General features: G+C 40.4%; 1 protein-coding gene and 1 long non-coding RNA gene across 10 annotated transcripts; both read right to left on the reverse strand.

The window, feature by feature from the left end:
* Positions 1-204: 204 nt before the first annotated feature.
* LOC121050245 lies at positions 205-11,292 on the reverse strand. 2 transcript variants are annotated; one of them, XR_005802464.1, is made up of 3 exons: positions 9,678-11,292; positions 9,464-9,551; positions 205-1,169 (listed from the first exon to the last, which is right to left on the reverse strand). It is a non-coding gene; the product is annotated as an uncharacterized LOC121050245 (long non-coding RNA). The 2 variants fall into 2 exon arrangements; XR_005802461.1 differs by lacking the exon at positions 205-1,169 and adding an exon at positions 8,830-9,313.
* A 610-nt stretch (positions 11,293-11,902) lies between these two features.
* Positions 11,903-20,282, reverse strand: LOC112195258 (putative disease resistance RPP13-like protein 1). Of its 8 annotated transcripts, XM_040509101.1 has the most exons (9): positions 19,808-20,282; positions 18,923-19,041; positions 18,630-18,746; positions 14,253-18,319; positions 14,099-14,168; positions 13,754-13,900; positions 13,228-13,300; positions 12,969-13,111; positions 11,903-12,167 (listed from the first exon to the last, which is right to left on the reverse strand). In XM_040509101.1, exon 4 carries the CDS (start codon positions 18,168-18,170, stop codon positions 15,663-15,665), a length of 2,508 nt encoding a protein of 835 aa, XP_040365035.1. In that variant the 5' UTR covers positions 18,171-18,319; positions 18,630-18,746; positions 18,923-19,041; positions 19,808-20,282; the 3' UTR covers positions 11,903-12,167; positions 12,969-13,111; positions 13,228-13,300; positions 13,754-13,900; positions 14,099-14,168; positions 14,253-15,662. The 8 variants fall into 8 exon arrangements, with proteins under 8 accessions (XP_040365035.1, XP_040365031.1, XP_040365037.1 ...); XM_040509097.1 differs by lacking the exon at positions 18,630-18,746; XM_040509103.1 differs by having other exon boundaries at positions 13,246-13,300; positions 18,630-19,041.
* Between the last annotated feature and the right edge of the window lie 676 nt (positions 20,283-20,958).

Raw genomic sequence — 20,958 nt, forward strand, 5'->3', positions numbered from 1 at the left:
TTGAAGGATGAAGACGGCCGTGTGGTACTCACAAAACCAAAGGCCAAAATCGCTCAACATTTGAAGCCGTTATACATCACGGCTTACATAGAGGGATATCCAATAATGAAAGTTTTGGTGGACAACGGTGCAGCAGTTAATGTGTTACCTACAGCCGTTATGAAGAAATTACGCAGAACTGAATCCGATTTGCTACCTTCGGACATCACAGTGAGCAACTTCTCTGGCGGGAAGAGCAGGCCAAGAGGTATCCTCGCACTCGATGTCACAGTGGGGGAAAAGACAAACATGACAGCTTTCTTTGTGATCGATTCATCTGCTCATTACAATGCGTTGCTTGGCCGCGATTGGATTCACCAGAACTTATGTGTGCCTTCTTCCCTGCATCAAGTTTTGATCTTCTGGCATGGAGACAAAATTGAAGTCATTCCATTTCAAGCATCCACCAATGTAGTAGAAGCAAGGTTTTATGAGGACGATATTGGTTATTTCACTTTCAGTGGACGAGATAGCAAGGGCCGACCTACCCAAGTTACGGCCCAGAAAATTGTCAACCTAGGGAGTGAGGATGTTTTGCAAGATGCAGAACGTCCAACCCTGGTTGACCTCTTCAAGGACAATATCAATGTCTAGAGACCCAAGGTCTCTAGAAAGAAAGGCCGCAGTTCGATCTATTTTAGGACGTTTGCTGGCCTATTGGGTCGACAGGATTACCAAGTCTAACTCGGCCATCAACTTGATGGAATATATTGCAGAACAACAGGAAGAAGAGTTACAGTTGGAAGATATCGGCCCAGCCCCGGCCGAATTAGAAGATACTGAAGCCGAAACTCAAGATCCTGTAGACCAAATCAACTTGGGAGATGAAGATAACCCTCGGCTGATCTCTATTAGTAGACTTCTCGATCCAGAACTATGAGCAGCGATGGAGGCTTTATTACTAGAATATAAGGATTGTTTTGCATGGGAGTACCACGAAATGCCCGGGCTTGATAGAAGCCTAGTAGAACATGGATTACCTCTTAGAGATGATTGTAAACCTTACAAACAAGCTCCTCGGCGATGTTCCGCCGAGGTACAAACTGAAATGAAAGAGGAAATTGAACAATTACTACATGCTAAATTTATTAGACCTGCTAGATATGTGGAATGGGTTTCCAACGCTGTACCTGTAAGAAAGAAAAATGGCAAGATGAGAGTATGCGTTGACTTCAGAAACTTAAATTTAGCAACTCCAAAAGATGAATATCCTATGCCAATGGCCGATCTCTTAATTGATGGAGCGGCCAAACATGAAATATTATCTTTCATGGATGGTCATGCCGGCTATAATCAAATATTTGTAGCCGAAGAGGATGTCCATAAAACCGCCTTCAGGTGCCCAGGCTTTGTTGGAACCTTTGAATGGATAGTGCTGCCTTTCGGCTTAAAGAATGCTGGAGCAACTTACCAAAGGGCCATGAATGCCATTTTTCACGATTTAATTGGCAAAACCGTAGAGGTGTACATAGATGACGTGGTTGTTAAATCAAAAACCCGATCAGGACATCTAGCTGATCTTGAGCAAACATTCAAACGTATGCGAAAACATAAACTTAAAATGAACCCCAAGAAGTGTGTTTTCAGAGTATCAGCGGGGAATTTTCTAGGTTTTCTCATTCACCAGCGGGGAATTGAGGTCGACAAGAATAAGGCTAAAGCCATTATCGGTGTACCCGCTCCTTCTAACAAAAAACAGCTACAATCATTCCTTGGTCAAGTTAATTTTCTCAGATGATTCATCTCTAACTTGGCCGATAAACTTCGGCCTTTCTCTTCTCTACTTAAGTTGAAAATTGGAGATGAATACAAGTGGGAGCCAGAGCACCAACAAGCTTTTGACGAACTCAAGAAGTATTTAACACAACCCCCAGTGTTAGTACCTCCACAGAAAGGAAAACCGTTGAAGCTCTACATAGCGGCCACAACTGAATCAATTGGGAGCATGTTGGCTCAAGACAATGATCAAGGAAAAGAGTAAGTCATCCATTATTTGAGCAGAATCCTCACACCCGTTGAGATAAGATATTCGCCGATTGAAAAACTATGCCTCGTGCTCTACTTTTCGGTGATTAAATTACGACATTATATGTTACCATCAGTTGTTCATATAATTTCACAAACGGATTTAATTAAATATATGTTGACTCGGCCGATCATCAAAGGCCGAATTGGAAAATGGACAATGGCGCTTTCTGAATTTACTTTCAAATACGTGGCCCAGAAGTCAGTCAAAGGCCAGGCATTGGCTCAATTTCTTGCTGACCACCCTTCTGTTGGAATTGAAGATATGGAGAACGTTGAAATAGATACTGCACAAGTTGGCCAGATGTATCACGAGCCTTGGCTACTATATTTTGATGGCTCAAGCACCAGTGGCTCAGCCGGGGCAGGAATAGTGATTGAATCTCCAACAGGCCAAAAGCATCAATATGCCTTCAAACTGGACTTTAACTGCACAAACAATCAGGCCGAATATGAAGCCTTAATAATTGGCCTGGAAGTATTAGTGGAACTTGGAGCGACAAGAGTTAAGGTGTTTGGGGACTCACTATTAGTCATCAATCAAATGCTCCAGGTTTTTAGATGTTCAAATCTCTCGTTGGCCACTTATTATGCCGCCGCACAACAACTGCTTAGTTGTTTTCATGATGTGGAATTTCACCATCTTCCGCGAGAACTCAGTCGTGAAGCGAATGAAATGGCTCAAATTGCTTCCGGCGTCAGCATTCCAGTAGGCCAGACTAACAAAATCATCACAATTGAGAGAAAATCGTTGCCATCTTTGGCCGAGAGAGGTATGCCGGCCGATGTCTTTGAGCTTGACGTGCCACTTGGTGATTTCACATAATCCAACACCTTTTGATGAAAACTGATGGCGGTGGGAGCCGAAAAATTAGAATGTTGTCTAGCAAGTTCACAATTAAAAATGGTGAACTGCTAAGGAAAAGTCCTGATGATGACCTTCTTCTTCGTTGCCTCGGCTCCGAAGATGCCCAGCTAATAATGGCTGAAGTTCATGAGGGTATTTGCGGAGCACACCAGGCTGGGATAAAAATGAGATGGTTAATTAGGAGACATGGCTACTACTGGCCAACTATTCTTAAAGACTGTATTGAGTATGCTCGAGGCTGTGCTCCATGCCAACTTCACGGATCCATTCAGAGAGTTCCTGCTTTCCCCATGAATCCAATAGTGAAGCCATGGCCAAATCTCTCCCCCATCTTTCCAAACAGCACAGATGGATACTAGTAGCCACATACTACTTTACAAAATGGGTTGAAGCCGTTCCATTCACCTCCATAAGTAGTGCCGAGGTGATCACATTCATTGAGCAAAACATCATTCACCGCTTCGGTATTCCAGAAACTATAACAACTGACCGAGGATCGGTATTCATAGCTGAAGCCGTCATCAAAAGGATGGCCGAATATAAGATTACAATGCAGCAATCGACACCCTATTATGCTCAGGCTAATAGACAAGCTGAGACCACAAACAAGGTCCTCATCCAAATTGTGGAAAAGATGATTCAGGAAAATCCGCGTGATTGGCACAATCTTCTATCAGAAACTTTATGGGCTTATCGGACCTGCAAACGCTCGGCTACAGGGACAACTCCCTTTGCTCTGACTTATGGACATGATGCAATTTTACCGATGGAAATGACAGTCAGATCATTGAGAGTCGCAATGCAAAACAATCTCACAGCCGACGAATATAGTCAGGCAATGTTGCAAGAACTAGAGGATCTTGACCAGGCGCGGTTGGATGCATATGATCAGCTTCAAGCTCAAAAGAAGGCTGTCGCTCGTGCTTACAATAAAAAAACCAAATATAAGAGTTTTGGCGAAGGCGAGTTGGTTTGGAAAGCAGTGTTACCCATCGGCACAAAGGATCCCAAATTTGGAAAATGGTCACCAAATTGGGAGGGTCTGTTTATTATTGACAAAGTTCTTGGAAAATGAGCATATCATTTGCGAGATAAAGATGGCGAACGACACGCAATGCCCATTAATGGCCAGTACCTAAAGAAATATTATCCCACAATGTGGGAAGCGCGAGCTACTGAATAATGGTATAATCAAAAGATGGCCACTAGTTTATAATGTATAATGTATATATGTTTAGGCCATCTTGATTCTGGCCAATGCAATTAAGACGAAAAGATTATTTTTATCAGATTTCCAGTTTGTTTGCTTGACCATTATACTTCACTTATATTTACTACTATAAGATATTATCTATCTATGACCCAACAATGTTTATGATAATCTACCGGCAAGCAAATAATTAATTAAGTTTTTCGTCGGCCCATAACTTTCAAATGTTTACAAACACCGGCCAATGGCCGACAAAAGAGCCACATACATCAATCATCATTCCTCGGCTAATAAAGCTTTAAGAGCTCCCAAGGTACAACCAGTGTCCTGAAGATCACTCTCAAGTTGCATACACCTAGGCTCGGAATTTTTCAATTCGGCCTCTATTTTTTTCAGTTGTCCTTGGCTTTGGAAACACTGCTTACTCCTTTGAAGGAGCTTTTCCCCCACTTCTTGTCTCTCTTGTTTCAAGGACGCCAATTGTCTTTCCAACCCATTTATCTTGCCTTCAAGAGACTCCACAACCCGTTTTTGTTCCATACACCACCCAAACTCGGGAACCAAGGCTTTCTTCATTTGCTCACAAGCCAAGATTTGTTGTCTCCTTTTTTCTATTTCTTGGTATGAACCAGCTACACGGGATATTTGTTGGGTCAACACTTCTAGCTTCTCACCAATGAGAGCTACCTTGGGAGGGGCAAAGTATTTGGCTCCAAGTAACAAATCCATGGCCACTTTCACTTTTGATAGTTGGCTTGTTTCCACAAATTCTTTTAATGGCTGTGCTAACGTTTCCTTTACCACCTTCAGAGCCCCATCAACTTCCTCCCTTGATGTTAATTGAGCGGTTGGTAACTGCGAAATGGCCGAGCAGCATTCTAGTTGGATTAGAGCATCGGCCGAAAATGCCCTCATGAAGCCTGAAGTTCGGCTTCAAACCCTTGATTACCTTCCTACAATGTCAGCCACTAACAATCAGTTCTACGGCATAATAGAAGGGAAGTAATCACAAAACATGTTTGGTGCATACTTACTAGTTCGTTAGCCAACACCAGCTGTTACTCACTCAGCGACGAGGAGGGAATACTGGCTTGCGTTGAAGTTTGGGTGAGCACAAGTGTCTCCTCCATATTCATTGCCACAACTTCGCTTTCGGCCATTCTTTCAGGAGATATTATCTCCCCCACAGGTTCGTCACTACTTGGTTGGCCATCTTTATCAGTGGTTAGTTCCACGGATTCCTCTGTTTCACTAGGAATGGCATTTTGGACGTTGGCCTTCTGCAAATTCATCATATAAAGTATTTCATATTTATGCTCAAGCTAATAGCCAATTATTCACTCTGCTGCTATGTCATACCTTGAATGTCTCTAGGCAACTTCGTTTGGCCACACACAATTGTTCTTCACTCTCAGAAGATTGCTCGTCTTGTTTTGCCGATTGTTTCACTGGAGGAGATTGAGACGTTGAAGACATGGTGGCACCATCTGTTATTCAAAGGAGACAAAACCGAAATGCCATTAGCCATCGACCATGATTCCTTACATAATGGCCGACTGCAATTCAAATTGATTTCGGCCTACCTTTGGCCGCCTCAGTGGCCGCACTATGAGTGGCATTTCTCTTTGTTCTACCTTTAGCACACTTCTTCAAAGACTCTTGGCCACCTACAATCAACAAACCCCAAGTTGGTGAACAAACTAACAACATGTGTATAAATGAAAGTACACTTGGGGTGGGGGGGGGGGGGGGGGGGGGGGGGGCAACAACTTACTTATAGTTGGGATTGCTTTAGCTACTTTGCTTGTTATTTTACCACGCCTTACAGCTTTCGGCTTCTATTGTGCCCATGGATTTCCTGCAAAAGCCGATCGCCTAGCCGACACCAACCCATCTTTAAAACGGCTACCTACTCGTCTCGCCCACCACTCTCTGAACTAAGAGGAACTCTTGCTAGTTGCTACTCTTGTCTTCATGGGAAAGCTCATGTTGTACACAAACGCCTTATTATTCTGCTCAATGTCGTCCTCGTTGGAAAAAACAGCTCGCAATGAACTATATCGGTTTGACGATTCTGGAACCGGAGCAGGTATGGCTTGATAATATCCCAACTGACGACTGAAATAGGATGGTGCATATAACTCCACTCCACACTTGAGTGTTTTACCAGACAAAGCACCCCAGAAGAGATCCCTCATACCTATTGCACTCTTCCACGCCGAACACGCAGTCTCCTCTCTCGTCTTGCTTTCTGAGGCATGTTGGCTGATATCCACGGCAAGATAGGGTGGATACTTCCTGTTGACACAAACGGCATACTGTTCTGCAGAAAATTCTGGACACCTGAACAAAATCTCAAAACACTCTTCTGCCGAATGAGGTAATAACTCAAGCGGAGCCAACTGTTGTCCAAGAGTGGTGTCTGCGGCCAATGCTATACCTGGCTGTCTGAACGCAGAGAAATAAGTGTGCAGCCACAATTGAAAAATCCACAATGGCCCAGGCCAATTTGGGTTCACTCCTTCAGTCACACAATGGTGAAGACATCTGTACAAGTGGGCTAACACAAATGGACCAAGAGCTAATGGCTGATCACTCTCTTGCACTTCTTTGCTTGCTAATGCTTCAGCCAACTTGTAGTATTCCATATTCACTTTTTTAGAAGTTGTGCACACTAAGAACTTACATATCCAAAAGGCAAGAAACGCCGCATGCTCTACAGGAGTAACTACCATCGTCTCCTGTTGGCTTTCCTCTTTCTCCTTCGGGCTGCCATCACTCTCAGGTGACTTCCTCACCAAGCCGCTGTTAAACACCTCAATCCATGTATTATAATTGGCAACGGCTAGTCTGCCCTTACTTCGATCTCTTAGCTCACCACCAAGATCAATGTCAAACTTTCCTTTTGCAAATACAATGTCCACCACTTGCCCATGTGGCGGCAGGCCTATAATGGCCGCTATATCAATCAAGGTCGGACTAAGTGCACCAAACCGAAGCTCTAGAGAGTTTGTTTGAGAACTCTAAAAACACATAGCGGCAGCCAGCAAAGGACGGTCACAAGGAATGGTAATGGTGTAAAGCTTAATGGCGTCGTAGATCCCAAGCCGTCTCCATACATCCCCAAAACGCTTCTCGACTCGTTCTACCCAAGGAATCCAATTGGCCGTTTCACTAGGCCATTTTCCTGGTTTTGCTCCCCATGCTCCCCATGCTTTTCCTTCACAGAAGTAGCTAGACTCATCTACTTCATGCTGGCTCAAAACTTTTTCCACATCGGCCGGTATCTCACTATGGAAACTTGGGCCAAGTTGACGTACCCCACCTTCATTCGGGACTCGTTGTGTTATTCTATTCATGACGGCCGAGGCATTCTTTTCAGTGGCTTGACTTAGTGCTTCCGCGAATGCAAATGAGCGCCTGGTAATACTTTTCTGTTTGCCTTCATAATTTTCTTCTCCGGTTCCTTTCGAAGCCATTGCTTGGCCGATCCAATCCTACAAGATATAGAGCATCATTAGTTAGCACATCATGTTTCTCGGTGTATTTCAAGTTTCAAGTTATTCGGTGCTATTCGCCGAAAACCACGAAACTTGGGGGGGGGGGGGGGGGGGGGGGGGGCAAAGGCATATCACATGCATATGACCACGACTTTCTCGATATATATAATATATATATATATATATATATATATATATATATATGGCCAATTGCACATGGGAAAGAAAATTTGTGTGTGACTAATTGTATTAAAGAAAGTCTGGGCAAAGTTAGACAAAAGATGCCATGTTCACAAATTGGCATTAATTATACTTCATAGGTTCATGATAATTATGAAGTTGTGTCTGACTACATTATTTGACTATGGGTCTTAAAAACAAAGTCAAAAGTCATCTTTGATTAATGAAAAAAAACTGGGAACTTGGCAACAATGCAGCATATATTAATTGCATGTGGTAGGGGCCTCATATAATTGCTGCACATTTTATAATTGCAATTGCAATTAATTGACAGCAATTGCATCAAAATAAAGCTAGGACAATTGACAACAATGCAACATATATTAATGGGTTAATTACATATAAGTGCATATTTGAATGTTCTTTTAGCCATAAGGCCACTATTTTTTTCCCTCATAAGGCCACTAGAATAAAAAAGGTATTAAATTTTGGATATAAAAATTAATATATTTACATAAATGCCACTAGAGTAAAAAGTTAACAATCATCATTTATACCCTATATACCCTAAACCCTAAAATAAAACCCTAAACCCTACCCTAAACCCTAAACCCTAAAACCCTAAACCCTAAACCCTAAATTAATATATTTACATAAATGCCACTAGAGTAAAAAGTTAACAATCATCCTTTATACCCTATATACCCTAAACCCTAAAATAAAACCCTAAACCCTACCCTAAACCCTAAACCCTAAACCCTAAAACCCTAAACCCTAAACCCTGTGCTTGGAACGATGAGACCTCTCGCCGTTCAGGTCGTACGTTAGGTTGATAAAGAAACCAAGTGGTTAGTTTTCTTAGGTAAAAGGGTAAAATGGACAGAGAAAAAATAATTTAAAGAGGCAAGTGGCCTTATGTGCACAAAACAATTTAGGTGGCCTTATGGCTAATATAAGTCTCAAAATGACACTTGTTTGTAATTTTCTATATATTAATTGCATGTGGGGGGGGGGGGGGGGGGGGGGGGGGGGGTGGTGGGCGTTTGCTAACTAATGTTGCAACAAATAGCTCATATAATTGCTGTTCGTTAGTAACTAATGTTGGGGTTTGACTGGGCATCAAAGCCTCAATTGCAAGCTGAGGATTCACGGCCATGAATAAAAAAAAAAAGTTCCCTGGTGGGCATTAATGGCCTACTTCACTTTCCTTGATGCCACTCAACTTCATCTGGTCATATAATTATGAATTAAGTAATGAAAGATAAAGTTGGTTAGTTGAAACAATTGATACAGTGCTGCAATTATTGATCTTGCGAGAAAACAATGAAAACAATTCTCCCATAATTGCAGTCATGGTACATTAAACAAATTGCTGGGAACTTGAAAGAAGCGCAGCGCATATAATTGCATGGTGGGTTTCATGTAATCGCAACATATAATTGAATATTGCTTAGACATGTTGCTCTGAAGTGATTATGCGCAGAAAACAAGCTGTTGTGGGTCAATGAAAGCTTAATTACAATTATGAACTTGTTCATTTAGCAGATTTCTGGGAAATTGAGAAACAATTGCAGAACGGCATAATCACATATAATGCAACGCCCAAAATATGCACTTGCATTTAAGAACCAAGAGCCGTACCTGCAATCAAGGGATACCCAGCTTCCAAACAACTCTACTAAAGCGGGATTTGCTGAAAATCAAGGGATTCCCAGCTATGATTTCAGCTCTGGAACAATAGGAGAGGTGATTACGCAAAGCCAAATTCGAAATATACAAGGGAGATTCATCAAATTCGTCAGATCTGAGTTTTCTAATTTACAAACTCAAATACAAAATTCAAAATGTGTAGTACCTTTCGTGGTCACGAGGATCCGCTCGACTTCATACCCAGATCACTATTAAGTGGAGGAATTGACGAATTTGAGGATGTGGGAGGTGCAAGATTCAATTACAAGCTTTGACAAAGGGTAGCTCATGTTTTACTAGAAATGGAAGAGAGTTCTCTGTTTGTGGTCATAGTTGTAGATGAAGGGATAAAATGATAAAAGGGAAAAGTGAAAATCACAGATGGGTCGACCCGTAGAAAAATGGGTGCACAGCCAACCCGAAAAAAAAGAGAGAAAGAAAGACGAAGGGAGTAATTGGCTGCCAAGTTTTCCTTGTGTTGGCTACCTATTCTTTCAATTGGCTGCCAAGCTTTTGTCTTTGCGTTGGCCAACTTGAAATTTTCTTTTGTGTTGGCTGACCCTCTCTCTTTGTTGGCCAACTCAAAATTTGTTCTTGTTGGCCAACTCAAAATTTGTTCTTGTTGGCTTGCTTTCTTTTAGTTGGCCAATTTAAAATTTGAACTCTTGAGTTGGCTGCCACTTTCAATTTGGGTTGGCTGCCATTTTCTTTTGTGTTGGCTGACTTGAGTTTCCTCATGCCTTTGGCCAACTTAAAATTTGAAGTCCTTTGTTGGCCTACTCTCCCTCACTTGAACTCATTGGCCAACTTGAACTTTTTCATGTGTTGGCTTCCATGGGCCACTCTCACTTGTTGGCCAGCTCTAGTTCTATCCATCGGCCACGCTCGAGTAACTTAATTGTTGGCTTTCGTTAGCCGATTTGCTTATTTATTTTTCTGTTGGCCGATTTGAATATTATTATTCATTGGCTTCCTTGTGTCTATTGACTTGTTGGCCACCATAAGCTACATTCACATGTTGTCCTACTCAGATTGGTTTGTTCGTTGGCGTACTCACGAACAACTCATTCAACACTCAAGTTGATGTCCCGAAAGCTCATTCGACAAAGAAAATATATTCCAGTCATCGGGGAGGTCAAAAAGGAACATATACTCATGAGTTTTCAGAAGTCGATTCGGGGGCCAAGTTGACTCAAATTTCTCAACCACTCGACGAATGCCGCCGATGCTTAAGAAACTTGGGGGGGCAATGTTTGTACCCACATTTGCATGGCCACTAGGACATAACTAATGTGCATATAGTCATTTCTAATTACAATGAGCCACTCTACAAGTAATTTGGGCCAATAGCTAGAAATGTTGGCCGATGAATAAGTGGACACTTCAGTTGGTCCAAGATGAGTCAGACGAAGCTAGGCCTTTAGTTATCGGCTGGCCCGTGGTCATTGGTTTATTGTCTAAAAGCCCATTGGCCAATACTCTAATTGGTTTCCAATCCGAACTCAACTTAGAAAGATAGTGGCCGATTGTCAGAGAGGCCGATAAGCGATAAAGATGAAATTTGATCAAGTAGTATTTCAATCGACTTGAAGTTCATGTCAGCCGACGATAAGTATCAAAGCCAATCCGAATAGAGTCCAGCGTCAAGTCAGCCGACGATAAGTATTGAAGCCGAATCAAGATAGAGTCACTGAGCCAAGAGGAGGCCGAATTCCACTCAACTTCAAAGAGTCAAGAGATCAGTTCAAGTCACAAAGCAGCCGATATAAATAGAAGCATCAACAGAAGACAAAACACACACAACTCCAGAAACTCAAGCCATCAAGCTTTTCTTATTTCATTTTACCTTTTGCTTAGGTAGAATTTCCGTCTGCTTCCCTAGTTTATTTGCTCTGCTAGTTACAATCTCAGTTACTTTACCTTTCTTGTAGCCTAGTATCAATTTTGAATTGTTCTCTTTAAAACAATAGTCGATAATTTTCAGCCATTCCAGATTTCAGTTTCGTTGTTATTATCTTTTATTTGCTCCTTATTGTCTTTATGCTTTACTTGTTTGACCGTGCTATGTACTGTTCGTAGTCTCATAGTAGCTATTAATCTTATATTTACTCATACTCTCACAACAACACCTAACTCACCCGACCTTCAGCCACCAAGTCCTTAATCTAGAGGCATCGAACCGCAGCCGAGAATAAGTTCCTTCCTCAGCTAACAATTGCTGGATAAGTCAGATCTACATCCACTACACCTACAGTTGCACACTTGGCCTTCTGGCCGTGTGCTGGCACGCTCCGCATCTATTCATTGAGAAGGACTTTTGTTCCTTGATTCCTCGGCTGTATAGGCCGAGGTGATTTTCAGAGGCAACATCTTTTGGCACGACTTTCTCGATATATATAAAATATATATATATATATATATATGGCCAATTGCACATGGGAAAGAAAATTTCAAGTTGGCCAACGCAAAGACAAAAGCTTGGCAGCCAATTGAAAGAATAGGTAGCCAACACAAGGAAAACTTGGCAGCCAATTACTCCCTTCGTCTTTCTTTCTCTCTTTTTTTTCAGGTTGGCTGTGCACCCATTTTTCTACGAAACCCGCCGACCAGTCGTCACAGAAAAACACAGCCAAAGGTATAAACAGGAATTGCTCTCCTGCAGTAAGAATTCCACATTATTCACTGAAAGTGAAGAAAGTAAAGGCCAAACTGGGGTTTGCATGTGAATTCTTTATGATGATTGTTCAATGATACTTAAGTTAAGTTGTTCTTTTTTTTTTTTTCCTGATATGAGTGCCAATTAAGTTAGTATGTAAGCGGTACTACTGATCTCAGACCAAAAAAAAAAAAAAAGTTAGTATGTAAGCGGTACTACTGATCTTAGTAACATGTTTTTTTATTTTTCAAGAAGAATCTTGCAAAAGTTTAGGTAAAGTAATCAAGACACAGCAAGCAATCTTTCACACTAACTACTATAAATAGACATGACTTATGTTAAGCAGATTTTGTCTATGAAAAGATAAACAATTTGTGATTAGATAAAACTTCTATCATATCTTCAGTAAAGTAGCTTACTGGGCACGTCATAAACCACACACAAAGCACAAAAATAAATGCAGTAGTACTCAGTTATGAACTTATGATTACTAAAGAAAAACAGAACATCCCAATGGGGTCACCTTAAGGGCAAATCAATAAATTGATTGGCTTTAAACTTTTTTGTACAAGAAAGAATAAGCTCGGAGTAGAAAAGGACTTTTGCAAAGCATTTTGTGGACTGCAATATGTACATTTTTTTTTTAACTCCATTTTACATCAATGACAAAGGACCTTTCAGGTTTGTTTTAAGATTTGGATAGACACACCAATAGGAATAAACATATGCATGTCCTGATATTCTATTGTGACAGTGTTACTATTGGTACTGTAAACAAAAAGCACAGAACATGCGACTCACCAGGCACCAGCGATCAATGATTTTATGCTAGCATGACCCTCTTGTACCTCAGCTTTTGAACAACTGCACATACATTCTTTGGCTTTTCAGTATTGAACAACATTTTTTGACAGAATATAAGCTGAGGATACTGTCATGCTTTCCTGCGGTAAAGAAGTGACAATTTCACATCATTTATTTGACATAAGCTGTCCAAAAATTTCAAAAACATAAGTTCCTCATATGATACACCAACAGAAAAAGGAAAACAGTAAAGAACCTGAACAACTGCACATACATCCTTCTGCTTTAACGCCATTGAAGAGTTCCAGTGGGCCCGACAGCTCCAGCACCTGGTTTTCATATGCAACAGACCATCTTAAGAATATATAAGAAAGGAAATGTTAGCTTGGAATTTGCATATGAAGTCGGTAAAAGTTTGTATTGATGATAATGATGACTAAAAACAGTGTTAATTAGTGCGTATAATTTTTCTTGGATGAGTATAAGAAGAGAGATTGGCTACCGGAATAACACAGTGCACTATAGCCTTAAAATAGAAACCAGATCTTGAGGTGGTCCATTGCCTAATACTTATACAGGCAGCTGTTGCCCAGAAATGTTTAAAACATCCTAAAACATTCAATTGGTTGAAAATAGACAGTGGATCCTGGGCACTAAACAAAAGGTGCACTATGCCTAAGATTGACTAACCAGCTCATAAAGTCATAAGTTATAGTTCAATTATTTTCTTTTTAAGATGGTCAAATTTATCTGATGATGACAAGACTATTAAATGGACTCACTTGAGGACCAAAAACTGCAGAAAGTAGAATGGTTGATTGGCCTAGGGATTTTAGATCAAAGTGGAACATCTGTGTAATGAATGATTTAGACTGCATGTTGGGATCTTTGAACTTCTGTCATTCCCTACTTCCTCCTTCCTTTTGTCCCTACATGTCACCAATTGGTTAATTCTCAATCGACTAAATGTCATCTAAGAATTTCTAGGGTTCTCTGACAACCTATTAATTAATCATACAAGAGAAAAAGGAACACTCAGCAACATGTAATTACTTATATATGAATGATCGATCATCCCATATCATATTCAACTGATTAGAAATTATGAAAATTGATAGAAAAATTACCCAATGTGTTCAGCATAATCTGGAATGGGTTGTAATCTTCGAACATCTTATCCATATCCTTTAGCTCTATCTATACAAGGTTAGAAACAAGGTAAAAACAGGTAATACATTTGTAGTCAAAGTAAATAAAAATGGTTTGAATTGAAGTAAGTACCTTGAAGGGCCAGGGATGTTAACTGTGAGTCTTCAGTGGGCTCAAATACTCATCTCCAACATGTACGCAAGGGATGTGAGCTATTTTGGACCAGTATGTTGTGTTGCAAGTGTATCTATCTTTTAGCTTCGGACATGCATATATGTGAAGTTTTGCAAGTGAAAGAGGCAGATACTTCTCGGGAATGGATGCTAGCTTTTGACAATCAGCAATCTCAAGATATTCAAGAGAGGTGAGGGACTGAAGGGCCTTCCTGGATAGGCGCCTCAGACTTGGGAAGTTTGCAATGTCGAGTCTACTGAGGGATTTAGGGAGCATCAACTCTATATCCTTTGGTGGAAAGGACACCAGATATGGATCTACACCAGAGATCCACAACTCTTTTAGAGAGGTGAGTTTCTCCAACTGCAAGCCCCACTCAGAGAGTGGCTTACAACTCTTGGGATCCACAATTTTAAGTATTGTTAGGTTTGAGGGAAAACCCTCTTCTAGAATGGACACCAAACCTTTACAGTAAGCGATTGTTAATCTCTGAAGAGAGCTGAGGTTGTGCTTGACCATGCCTTCAGGGAGGGCTGTCAATTTCAAGTCCCAGATACAGATGGTTGTTAGGTTGGAGGCTGTATTTGGCCTCTAGGGAAGGAAACAAGACTTCCACACTGAAAAATATATAACTTTTGAAGATTGGTGAGGTAGCACATGCGCTCTGGTAATGATTTAAGATTTGGACAACGCCGTATATCAACACATTCAAGACAAGTTTTGTCCTGGAACTTATCAGTTATTGACTCCAGTTGTTCACAATCCCACAAGAAAAGCTGTTCAAGTGCCCTGGGCAGTTGGCTTCTGTCCAATAAGGAAGTCAAAGATGGACACTTCCATATCTTCAAGTACTCAAGAGAGGATGCCTCCTCATTCATCAAACAAGAAGAAGAGGACGACGAAGACGCTTCTCCCTCCACTAATGATTTAAGTTCCAAGCAATCTCCAATCTCTATTCTTCTTAGCGTTAGGGGCATATGAGATCTAGTAAAATATACAAGGGAACTGCATGACTCAATCTTCAAGTGTTTAAGAAAAGGTGGCAAATCAACCTCTGGAAAAGAAATTAGAGTTGAGCATCCAATGATGTGTAGTTGTTGAAGTGACACCAGCTCTTGAACAAAGTGAGACTGAGAGTTGCCAATGTGATGTTGCAGCCATCTATTCCTACTTTTCCATAAAGATGTCAGCTCTTCACAACCAGTAGTCTTTAAATTTTTAAGCTGTGTAAATCTTTTCAGGAATTCTTCTGTTTCAAATCCGAACTCTGAAATACTTGAAAGCTCCATGGCCTCTAATAACTCAAACTTTACCCCACTCCTATCCACCGCCCATTTACAACCCCATATATTTAACTCGTGAATCAGTTTATAATATATTGGTAGTTGAAACAACCAACTGCTCACATCCATCAATCCCAAGCTTTGTTAATAAATGAATATTCTTGGGTAAGCTACCTTTCAATTTGGGGCATGTGGAGATGGAAAGCATTTTTAGGCAGGGGAAAACTCCATTTCCTTGACTTTGTTCCCAAGGAAACCACTCCTTCCAATCTTCCATATTCTTGAACTCAAGAGTTTCTAATACTGGAAAAGGCACCCCAGCCTTCCCATAAAACTCAGGACCCACACTTTCAACACTAGACATTCCTTTTATAAAGAGTTGTTTCAGAGAATGTAATTGGCCGAGTGCTGGCAAGAATCGACATTTGTTACAATTCTCTAACACCACAAGGGTCATTTCAGAGAACAAAGGATGCTGAATCCATGTTGGAAATTCCAAACCGTTATAACCCTTGATGATGAGCTCTTTAAGGTTTATGTGTGGTTTTAGCACTTCAAGAATTTCTGATTCCTTTCCATCAGTGCCACTCCATTCTAGTTGTAGTGCATCAAGCCCTTGCTTGCTCAATAAGTTTGCCCTTGTTGCATCCTCAACATTAGTCACATTTTCCAATCTTTTGAGGCACAATGTCCAGCGAAGCGATAGAGGCCCTATCTCTCCTACCCTTGACACATTTCCTTTGCCCACCACAAAATTAGATAATGTTTGGAGATTAGTCAATTGACTTAGCTGAGGAGGCATTCCTTCCAATGAAGGCACACATGAGTTGTTCAGATGACGTAATTTTGCCAAATTCTTCAGTTTTCCAGGTAGTGCCTTCAATTGAGAACAATTTTCTAATATCAATGTCTGCAAGTTGTAAAGGGTGGTTGTTGATTTAGGCAAACTCGTTATGAGTGTGTGAGACAGATCAAGGTACCGTAGATGCTTCAGATGACCAATTGATTCCGGCAACAGAGTTACTTGATAGCCATTCAAAGAAAGTACTCGTAAACACTCCAACTTTGGCAACTTCTCAAAAGTAACCTTACAAGTTAGATAATTCTCATGACCATGTGAGATTGAAAGTGGTAGGAAAGTTCGCAGACTCTTTGCTTCAGAGAATGCCTTTTCAAATTTGGTGACCCCATCAAACTTACCGGAAATGTAAGAAGAATGACGAGTCTTTGAAGAGCATTTGCCATCCACCTTATCCTCCAATCTGAAATATGTATCTCCAGAAGCCCACCGTGCCAAATCACCAACAAGGTCATGCATTACATAAAGTGAATTACTTTTGCTTGACTTTTGAAATAATGACCTCGATAACAGCTCCTCAAAAGAGTTGCCACCAATATCTTCCATCTGGTTACTTCCTTCTGGCTGCTGAAGAAAACCCTCTGCCATCCATAGAAGGATTAATTGCTTCTTCCCAAATTCATAGTTATTGGGAAATATTGAGCAATAGGCAAAGCACCTCTTCAAAGTTGAAGGAAGATAATGATAACTCAGCTTCAAAACTGGGAGTCTGTTGCTCTCGTTATTTGATATACTCCACAACTTGTCATCCAATACTTCATTCCATCTGTCAACTTCTTCACAACGTAAAATACCACCAAGAGTTTTTGCCGCCAATGGCAGTCCATTGCATTTTTCAACAATTTTCTTGGCAAATACTGCATCAAAATTTGGTGGTCTGTGATTGTTAATATGTTGCATAAATACATTCAGACACTCTTCATCTGAAAGAACCTTCAAATTGTACACTTCAGTGGCTCCAATCAATTTTGCAACTTTTTCTTCACGTGTTGTGACAAGTATTGTACTTCCTGGTGCTCCAACACGGAAGTGGGACTGCATTGTTGTCCATGACTCGCAGTCACATGTGCTCCAGACATCATCTAAAACAATCAAAAATCTTTTACCTGCTATTGCCCTGTTCAAATCATCTTGCACTTCACTGAAATCATTCTGATCACATGGCTGGGATGTGACTTTCCTACAAATAGCTCTCGTCACTCTTTCAAGATTGAAGTTATGAGACACAGATACCCACACCTTTGGGTAAAACTGTTCCATAGCGTCAGCAATGAAGACATGTGCTGCAACTGTTGTCTTGCCAACTCCTGGCATTCCAACAATGGCAACTGAATGAAAATTGGTGGTACGAGAAGACTCATAGTCTCTTGACAATAATCCAACAATCTTTCTTATTTCCCCATCTCTTCCAGCCACAGGTGTATTCAACACAATAGAACTTGGTGACCTTTGCAATGCTGGTAAGGAAGTAGCCTCAGTGTTTGAGCTTACATTCTTCAATAGCTCCTTTTGTTTTGTGGATAATTTCCGTAATCGATGAGAAATGCCCTCCATTTCAGAGTTATTAAAGTACAACTTAGCTTTGGGAATGAAGCTTTGTACCTTACTTGAGCCAGCTCTAGTTTCATCCATTCCTGTCAGCATCTGAGTGGACAACTTGTCGAGTGTGTCATTCACATCATAGGCCAAATGCGTGAGCTCAATCAACCAATGGTGCATTGCCTCATTGATCATCAGTTGCTTCTCCTCTGCATCACTGAGAAGCTGCTCAATTTCAGACACCGTCTCGCTCCATTTCTGAAGCTTTTTGGCAACTCCTTTCTGCCGTGCATAGTTGAGGAAGTCACGAGAGGTCAATCTCTCCAACAACACCTTAAGGAATGCTGCAAGAAAGATTTCTCCCATTGTCATAGTGATTCTTTCGTCGTGAGGAAGCAATCAAAGTGAAAACAGCCAAGATGATAGAGAACAAAATCAATGAAATATGACGAGATTCAAGGATGAGTTTTCTTTTGTTACATGGGGGTCAAAACAAAAAACCTACACCAGGACAGACCTGGACCGAGAAAAGCCTTCACGATCAAACTTATATATATATACATGCAGTGTCATCCCAAGAATCAGTATTTAATATGCACAAAAGTCAAACAAACAGGTGCAGATGCTATGATCATTGCCAGTTGATTAGTATACCTTTCCATTGAACTCAAACTTAATTGTTTTTTTCCGGCCAGTTGTTAGTGGTGAGCTCACATTCATATAATAGTGTGAAAAAGTCACCGCCTGTCCTTTTGAGAGTTGAGACTTCTTCTTCATCATCATCATCATCATCATCATCATCATCGTCATATGTAGATAATAAATAAATGAATAAATCTGTCTTGAAGTGTATAGTTCTAATTATAGCCTCCAGTTCCGATTCCGATTCCAATTCCAAACCCAAACCCAAATAAAATTGTAAACTTTTTACCGGACGAAAAATTTACCTCAGAAGATTGAGGCTCCTCTGTATTCTCTATTGTTTGCCACTTGATCTCCAGTTGGTGTTGCGCGCTCTACCGTTGCAGTTTTGAATGAAAAGCAGCACCCTCGTCTGGTCTTGGACCTAAGGACCAATTGCAACAATGCACTAGGGTCAATTGCCAATATGTCACGTAAATTTGTAATTGTCAATTCACTATTCATCCAAAACTAGAATCTCGGTTTGTCACTGGACTCGCTGCAACAATCATAGATTGAGGTTTGTTTAGGATTTTATACTACTAGATTTGCAAGTGAATCAAAAGGTATACCCTCCTCTGCCCATATTTGAGTAACTCAAAGAGACATATATCTAAAAATATACATAATCTGATTAATCTCTAATCCCACAATCCATCAAATGCAAAGCAATTAAAGATAAAACACAAACACGCCTACACAAACTCAAATTGGAAAGGGAAAAATAAAATAGAAAGCTGCATAAGAATATCACAGTGACATCTCTTTTGTCCTCCTGTTCTTCAATAGAGAACACCAAGTACACTTAATCTCAATCTCACTCTCACTCTGAAGCAAACGCAGATAATTAATCTGACTTACTCGAGAGAAGAAATAACACAAGATTGATTCTACCAAAATGTTTGCTCTTAAGTTCAGAAGCCCTGTAAGAACATGCATGTGATGAATAATGATCACCAATTCACCATGTTCAATTGCGAGTTCCAGTATTTCACTTGCAAGAAAAAGTTACCGCGACTTGATCAAAGTAGATGACAGGGTTCCAATCAGGCATTTAGTAATAATTTAACCTTAAGTCTGGAATCCCTCACCCAACAACATCCATTTTTTTGAAACCTCAATCTAGTATGAACTTATCGAAAAGAAATTACCTTGTGAAACTCGGCCTGAATGTGCCGATTGATTGTCTTTGCTGGCTTTTGACTCAGAATACGAAGAGGCCCAATTTGAGCTGTCGACTGGTGGATCTCCCGCCCTCACTATCTGTCTCAAGTTGGTGCTTCGCGCTTACTCGAACATTGATTTTACTGGTCTTGTGGTGGGTTCTATAATTAGCAGAAGGGGAAATAAAGGAATTAAACTTGATTCATTGCATAGATGGCTCGACTGAGCAGTAGCATACATATGTAGGGGTGTCCAATACAACAGAAAGAGGACACGTGGCACAGGACCGCCACTACTAGCAAGAGAACAAGATGCAGCTAATGCATACAAGGAGCAAGGGGCAATCTGCAGAATTGCAGATGCAAGTTGTGTGACCTAGCTGGTACTATTGTACTAAGATGCAGGTGTTGTCTGATGCCTAATATGGTAGTGGGCTTTAGTGCTTAACTAGCAAACTTGCCCGCACTTTGCTGCGGGAATTACTGTTATATGTTATTGGGATAATTGAAGTTTATTTAGCTAATGTTATTGGGATAATTGAAGTTTATTTAGCTAAAGTTATTGGTGGAGGTTGTTGAAAAGAGGAATTGCTTTAATAGATGATAATACAATTGATCTTATAACATTACATAGCAGAATGTATGTTAATCAACTAAGAAAGCAACTGATGTAGAAGACTCCGTCAGTAGAATTACTTATACGTTGTAGCTGCACATAAATATATGAAAACAGGTCTTGGTAAAAGGAAGAGAAACCAAAAACCAAAAGTTATATGGCGGTTGTGAAAAAAAGTAATAAACCAGACATGTCTATCCTAATTATATCGAAAAAGAAAAAATTTTAGCTACTATGATTCATTCTCTATTGTTGTCCCCAGTTAACAAAGTAATTTGCTTTTTGGATTTTTGCAAGCTTCACTTGCTTCAAATACAAAGACATTGAATAATCATTAAACTCATGTATTTCAGGTCTTTCTCTAGTTATAACTTCTCAAAGTTTAGGTACTTTTCAACATCCCTAAACAGCAACAACATGTAATACATTAACAAAAAGTACAGTTGTTGTACATGCTTTTCTCAATTTACTCTATTCAACCCTAAACCCAAAAGTAAAGAATAAGCAGAATGTCTCTTTATTC

This window comes from Rosa chinensis, chromosome 1, assembly GCF_002994745.2.
Source record: "Rosa chinensis cultivar Old Blush chromosome 1, RchiOBHm-V2, whole genome shotgun sequence".
Taxonomy (NCBI): Eukaryota; Viridiplantae; Streptophyta; class Magnoliopsida; order Rosales; family Rosaceae; genus Rosa; species Rosa chinensis.